Below are 7,500 nucleotides of genomic sequence, written 5' to 3'. Positions count from 1 at the left end.
CGCAAAATTAGAATATATATTTGTTTTATTCTTGTATTTCTCTGCTGCATGCGGGGATAGGTATGACTTCTCTAAATATATAGATATTTATTTATAGATGTTTTTTTATCTAAATATATAGATATTTATTTATAGATTTTTTTCTAAATATATAGATATTTATTTAACAATACAAAGTAACAATGGTTTATCTTGCGAGTCCATTTAGTTGAACAAAGATAGATCTATAGATAGATATGACTTCTCTAAATGAAAACTCACGTGCTCATATTTCCACTTCAAAAATCAGAAAATAAAACCTCATCGTATTTTTCTTGTATATGCGATGGTATATCGAAGTGTTGTGTTTACAATATTGCCTATTATTGGAATCTATTACAAACTATATATTTTTTCCTATTTTTCTATCTGTATGCAGGACACACTGTATACCAAATTGTTGTACATATTTAAGTGAAATTGCGATGCTCCATCCACTGTATTCAGGATAAGAACCTCATGCATAGTAAAGGAAGTAAACAAGAAGGGAAGAAAATAGAAGATTTAATGAGCTCCTTCCTTAAAGCTAGCCATAACCAGGGACACATCCCCCTACACTCGGATTCTTTGGGTCATCTCTTGTCGTCCATTCATTGCGCTTTAATTACTGTGTTCCATTCATCCCTTCTCCGAACTTTTACTCCGGTCGCCTCTCCTTTTGGAAACTCCTTTTCTCTTTTCTCTTCTTTTTTCCCGCTTTCCCACCGCTGCCACCATTTTCTACTCCTGCTACTCTTGTTCCTTCTCCTACTTGATTTCTATCGCCGACACGTTCTTTTTTCTTGCTCTTCCTCTTCTTCTTCTTTCTTCTTCCTTATCTTCTTTGTTCTCTTTTTGCTTCTCACCTTTTCTTCCTCTTCTTTAATATTTTCTTGCTTTTCCTCCTCTCCTTTTTCTTCCTACTTCTCTTATCTCTCTTCTTTTCTTCTTCTTCCCTTTTTCTTGACTCTCCATTCCTCCTACTCCCGTTCCTTCCCCTGCTCTTGCTTCTCATCTTCCTCATCTCCCTCTTCCTCCTCCATCTCTTAATCTTAATCCTCCTAATCCCCTTCTCCTTCAGCTACTAGTACCACCCTTCCTTCTCTTCACCTTTTTCTTATTCCTCCTCCTCCTGAATCTGTAAAAAACTGATGGTGTTTTGGATTATATCTGTATCCACCTTCGTTTATTTATCTTCATTAAGATTCGATGATTTAGAGTGTTTCTACTACTGCTGTTAATGCTACCTATCCTACTAATGCTTATGCTACTTGTGCTACCACTGCTAAGACTACCATTGCTACTAATGCTAATACTGCCTTTACTACTAATACTAATACTACCTTTGCTACTAATGCTAATTCTATTTATGCAACTACTGCTAATACTACCTTTTCTACTACTGCTAGTACTACCTTTGCTACTAATGTTAATACTGCTACTACTAATACTAACAATAGTACCAATACGACTACAACTGCTACTATTCCTGTTAGTAAACCACTACAACTGCTATAACTATACTTCCTCCTCCTCCTTCCCCTTCCCCTCCTCCCCCTCCTCCTTTTCTGCTTCTTAATCCTAATCTCCATAATCCTCTTCTTTTAAAGCACCGCTTCTACACTTCCTACTTCTCACCCCTTTCCTCCTCCTTTTCCTCTTTCTCCTGCACAGTCTTTTGATTTTTTTTTTTGATTTTTTTTTATTTTTTTTTTTGATTCGTCTTCCTCCTCTCCCACTCCCCTCCTTCTCCCCACTACCTCCACTTGAATTACACCTTCACCTAAACCTCAACGTCCACCCCAACCACCACCTCCTCTTGTTAATCTTCCTCCTCCTCCTCCCCCGCCTCTCCTTTTCCTCCTCTTCCTATTAATCCTCGTTCTCCAGTTAATCTTCCTCCTCATCCTCCCCCGCCTCTCCTTTTCCTCCTCTTCCTATTAATCCTCGTTCTCCTGTTAATCTTCCTCCTCCACCACCGCCACCTCTTGTTAATCCTCTCATCCCCCTCCTCCTCATCCTGTTAATCCTCCTTCTGTTAATCTTCTTCCTCCCCTCTTCCCTCCCTCCCCTCCTCCTCATCCTGTTAATCCTCCTTCTGTTAATCTTCTTCCTTCCCCCCCTCCTCCCTCCCTCCCCTCTTCCCTCCCTCCCCCTCCCCCCCCTCCTGTTCCTTTTAATCCTCCTCCACGACCACCTCCTGTTCATCCCCCTCCTCTCCCTCCTCCCCCCACCTCCTCCTGTTAATCTTCCTCCCTCGACCACCGCCATCTCTTGATAATGCCCCTCCTCTCCCTTTCTCCCCTACTCCCTCTCCTCCTCTTCCTGTTAACCCTCCCGCTTCCTTATAATCCTCCTCCTGTTAATCTTCTTCCTCCTCCACCACCACCACCTCCTGTTAATCCCTCTCCTCCACTTCCTCCCCCTCCTCCCCTCCTCTTCCTGTTAATCCTCCTCCTCCTCCACCACCACCACCTCCTGTCCATCCTCCTCCTCTTCCTTATAATCCTCCTTCTTTTAATCTTCCTCCACCACCACCGCCTCCTATTAACCCCCTCCTTCCCTCCTCCCTCCCCCTCTTCCTGTTAATCCTCCCCTCCTCTTCCTTATAACCCACTTCTCCTGTTAATCTTCCTCCTCCACCACCACCATCTCCTATTAATCCCCCTCCTTCCCCTCCTCTTCCTCCCTCTCTTCCCCTCCCCCACTTCCTTCTCCTGTTAATCTTCCTCCTCCACCACCACCATCTCCTGCTAATCCCCCTCCTTCCCCTCCTTCTCCTCCTCCTCCTCCTCCCCTTCCTCTTCCTATTAATCCTCCTTCTCTTAATCTTCCTCCACCACCACCACCATCTCCTGCTAATCCCCTCCTTCCCCTCCTCCTCCCGTTAATACCCTCCCTCCTCCCTCCCCTTCTTCCTGTTAATCCTCCCCTTCCTCCTCTTCCTATTAATCCTCCTTCTCTTAATCTTCCTCCACCACCACCACCTCCTATTAACCCCCCTCCTTCCCCTCCTCCTCCTGTTAATACCCTCCCTCCTCCCTCCCCTTCTTCCTGTTAATCCTCCCTTCCTCCTCTTCCTTATAATCCCTCCTTCTCCTCTTAATCTTCCTCCTCCACCACCACCACCTCCTATTAACCCCCTCCTTCCCCCTCCTCCTCCTCCTCCTCCTCCCCTTCCTCTTCATTATAATCCTCCTTCTCCTCTTAATCTTCCTCCTCCACCACCACCACCTCCTATTAATCCCCCTCCTTCCCCCTCCTCCTCCTGTTAATCCTCTCCCTCCTCCCTCTCCCCTCCTCCTCTTCCTTATAATCCTCCTTCTCCTCTTAATCTTCCTCCTCCACCACCACCACCTCCTATTAATCCCCCTCCTTCCCCTCCTCCTCCTGTTAATACCCTCCCTCCTCCCTCCCCTTCTTCCTGTTAATCCTCCCCTTCCTCCTCTTCCTTATAATCCTCCTTCTCCTCTTAATCTTCCTCCTCCACCACCACCACCTCCTATTAACCCCCCTCCTTCCCCTCCTCCTCCTGTTAATACCCTCCCTCCTCCCTCCCCTTCTTCCTGTTAATCCTCCCCTTCCTCCTCTTCCTTATAATCCTCCTTCTCCTCTTAATCTTCCTCCTCCACCACCACCATCTCCTGCTAATCCCCCTCCTTCCCCCTCCTCCTCCTGTTAATACCCTCCCTCCTCCCTCCCCTTCTTCCTGTTAATCCTCCCCTTCCTCCTCTTCCTTATAATCCTCCTTCTCCTCTTAATCTTCCTCCTCCACCACCACCTCCTATTAATCCCCTCCTTCCCTCCTCCTCCTGTTAATACCCTCCCTCCTCCCTCCCTTCTTCCTGTTAATCCTCCCCTTCCTCCTCTTCCTTATAATCCTCCTTCTCCTCTTAATCTTCCTCCTCCACCACCACCACCTCCTATTAATCCCCCTCCTTCCCTCCTCCTCCTGTTAATGCCCTCCCTCCTCCCTCCTCCCTTCTTCCTGTTAATCCTCCCCTTCCTCCTCTTCCTTATAATCCTCCTTCTCCTCTTAATCTTCCTCCTCCACCACCACCACCTCCTATTAATCCCCCTCCTTCCCTCCTCCTCCTGTTAATACCCTCCTCCCTCCTCCCTCCCCTTCTTCCTGTTAATCCTCCCCTTCCTCCTCTTCCTTATAATCCTCCTTCTCCTCTTAATCTTCCTCCTCCACCACCACCACCTCCTATTAATCCCCTCCTTCCCCTCCTCCTCCCTGCTTACCCTCCCTCCTCCTCCCCTTCTTCCTGTTAATCCTCCCCTTCCTCCTCTTCCTTATAATCCTCCCTTCTCCCTTAATCTTCCTCCTCCACCACCACCACCTCCTATTAATCCCCCTCCTTCCCCTCCTCCTCTTGTTAATACCCTCCCTCCCTCCCTCCCCTTCTTCCTGTTAATCCTCCCCTTCCTCCTCTTCCTTATAATCCTCCTTCTCCTCTTAATCTTCCACCTCCACCACCACCACCTCCTATTAATCCCCCTCCTTCCCTCCTCCTCCTGTTAATACCCTCCCTCCTCTCCTCCCCTTCTTCCTGTTAATCCTCCCCTTCCTCCTCTTCCTTATAATCCTCCTTCTCCTCTTAATCTTCCTCCTCCACCACCACCACCTCCTATTAATCCCCCTCCTTCCTCCTCCTCCTGTTAATACCCTCCCTCCTCCCTCCCCCTTCTTCCTGTTAATCCTCCCCTTCCTCCTCTTCCTTATAATCCTCCTTCTCCTCTTAATCTTCCTCCTCCACCACCACCACCTCCTATTAATCCCCCTCCTTCCTTCCCCTCCTGTTACATACCCTCCCTCCCTCCCTCCCCTTCTTCCTGTTAATCCTCCCTTCCTCCTCTTCCTCTATAATCCTCCTTCTCCTCTTAATCTTCCTCCTCCACCACCACCACCTCCTATTAATCCCCCTCCTTCCCTCCTCCTCCTCCTGTTAATACCCTCCCTCCCCTCCCTCCCTTCTTCCTGTTAATCCTCCCCTTCCTCCTCTTCCTTATAATCCTCCTTCTCCTCTCAATCTTCCTCCTCCACCACCACCACCTCCTCATTAATCCCTCCTTCCCCCTCCTCCTCCTGTTAATACCCTCCCTCCTCCCTCCCCTTCTTCCTGTTAATCCTCCCCTTCCTCCTCTTCCTTATAATCCTCCTTCTCCTCTTAATCTTCCTCCTCCACCACCACCATCTCCTGCTAACCCCCCTCCTTCCCCTCCTTCTCCGACAGGTACCTCCGAGTGCGCTACGAGGACCTGGTGGAGAGCCCCCTGGAGGAGACGCGACGAATCTTCAGCTTCATGGGCGCTAATTTCAACGATGACGTCATGGCTTACCTGCGGGAACACACCTGGCTGGCCGAGAAGATCCCAGCAGAGAAGCAAGGGTGAGGAAAGGATTGAGAGGTTAAGGAGGGGAGGAGAGGTGGTTATGGGGAGTTGATGAGGGAGGGGGGGGTAGTGGGGAAGTGGGTGTTGAGGGAGAGGGAAGGTGGTTGTGGGGGAGGGAGTTGGTGAGGGAGGGGTAGGGGGTTGTTGAGGGAGAGGGAAGAAATTGATGAGGGAGGGCATAAGTGGGTGTGGAGAAGTGGATGTTGAGAGAGGGGAAGTGGTTGTGGGGAGTTTATGAGGAGGGGAAGTGGCTGTGGGGGGGAGAGAGGGAGTTGGTGAGGGAGGGGATAAGTGGTTGTTGATAGAGAGGGAAAGTGGTTGTGAGGAAGGGGTTGTTGAGGGAGGTGATAAGGGGTAGTTGAGAGAGAGAGGGAAAGTGGTTGTGAGGAAGGGGTTGTTAAGAGAGAGAGAGGAAGAGGGTTGGAGGAGAGGTTATAGGGAAGGCTTTGTTGGGGACAAGATGGTTGTGGGAAGAGGAGGACGGGGTGGTTGTGGAAGTAGAGAGACAGATAGTTGTGAGGGTGAAATTGACCGTAGGGCAGGAAGACAGGGGAGGTGTTGTAGGGGCAGGTGATTGTGAGGGAGAAGGAGGCTGAAAGGAGGATAGACGGTTGTAAAGGTAATTGCATGGAGGAGCTTGTCTAGGCAGTTGGTTGTAATGGTAGTTGTACGGAGGAAGATGTTATTGGGTGGTTGTGGTGGAGAAAGGCTGGTGAAGAGGAAGGTTCTGTGAAAGGGACAAGAGGATGCCTCTGATGGAATTCGTGGCTGCGATGGAAATTGAAAAAGTTGAATACGACGGTGGTAGTTGTGCGTGCTATGGAAGTGATTCCTCCTCCACGGGCTTTCTCTCTCTCTCTCTCTCTCTCTCTCTCTCTCTCTCTCTCTCTCTCTCTCTCTCTCTCTCTCTCTCTCTCTCTCTCTCTCTCTCTCTCTCTCTCTCAATCTCTCTCTCTCTCTCTCTCTCTCTCTCTCTCTCTCTCTCTCTCTCTCTCTCTCTCTCTCTCTCTCTCTCTCTCTCTCTCTCTCTCTCTCTATTCTCTCTCTCTATTCTCTCTCTCTCTCTCTCTTCTCTCTCTCTGTTCTTCTCTCTCTCTGTTCTTCATTTCTGTCCTCTCTCTGTTCTGCATTCCTGTCCTCTCTCTCTCTGTTCTGCATTCCTGTCCTTCTCTCTCTCTCTCTGTTCTGCATTTCTGTCCTCTCTCTCTCTGTTCTTCTCTCTCTCTCTCTCTCTCTCTCTCTCTCTCTCTCTCTCTCTCTCTCTCTCTCTCTCTCTCTCTCTCTCTCTCTCTCTCTCTCTCTCTCTCTCTCTCTCTCTCTCTCTCTCTCTCTCTCTCTCTCTCTCTCTCTCTCTCTCTCTCTCTCTCTCTCTCTCTCTCTCTCTCTCTCTTCTCTCTCTCTCTGTCTCTCTCTTCTCTCTCTCTCTGTTCTTCTCTCTCTCTGTTCTTCTCTCTCTCTGTTCTTCTCTCTCTCTCTCTCTCTCTCTCTCTCTCTCTCTCTCTCTCTCTCTCTCTCTCTCTCTCTCTCTCTCTCTCTCTCTCTCTCTCTCTCGCTCTCTCTCTCTCTCTCTCTCTCAGCACTCTATTATAAGTAATAGTAATAGATTACCCAACGATTACTCCCAGAGTCAGGGTTGAACCGAAGACCGTCTCAATATATTTCAATCAAACACAACTCACCACAACACATTTTTTTAAACTCTAGAAGGTAGTGCAAGCTGTCTCGTACAAATGCATGGTTGTGGAGTAAAAAATCTTTTTTATCTATCAAATATTTGCGGGCGCATATTTACTCGCCTGGCTCCTTCACGCCCGTTGTCGCCCGGGAATTTGGGTGGCGGTGGGGAAGGAGGGGGGGAGGGAGAGGGCAGCGGGAACTGATTCAACAGTGAGAGAGAAAGAGAGAGAGAGTGAGAGAGAGAAGGATAGGGAGGGAGGGAGGGAGTGAGATAGAGAGGAGAGAGTGAGAGAGAAAGAAGAGAGAGAAGAACAGAAAGAAAGAAAGAAAGAGTGAGATAGAGAGAGAGTGAGAGAGAAAGCAGGAGAGGGAGGGAGGGAGGGAGTGAGATAGAGAGAGAGTGAG

At 48.6% G+C, this 7,500-nt stretch overlaps 1 protein-coding gene across 1 annotated transcript in view; it reads left to right on the top strand.

The window, feature by feature from the left end:
* LOC113823190 (carbohydrate sulfotransferase 1-like) overlaps window positions 1-7,500 on the top strand; it is a 30,812-nt gene that overhangs the window by 15,947 nt on the left and 7,365 nt on the right. Inside the window, exon 6 of the mRNA XM_070118601.1 lies at window positions 5,259-5,414. Within this exon, the coding sequence (XP_069974702.1) occupies window positions 5,259-5,414 (156 nt within the window). The remainder of the gene's footprint in view (window positions 1-5,258; window positions 5,415-7,500) is intronic.

The sequence above is a fragment of the Penaeus vannamei genome, chromosome 42 (assembly GCF_042767895.1).
Source record: "Penaeus vannamei isolate JL-2024 chromosome 42, ASM4276789v1, whole genome shotgun sequence".
Lineage (NCBI taxonomy): Eukaryota > Metazoa > Arthropoda > Malacostraca > Decapoda > Penaeidae > Penaeus > Penaeus vannamei.
The sequence above is the reverse complement of the archived record's forward strand: the minus strand, read 5'-3'. Positions and strand labels throughout refer to the sequence as shown.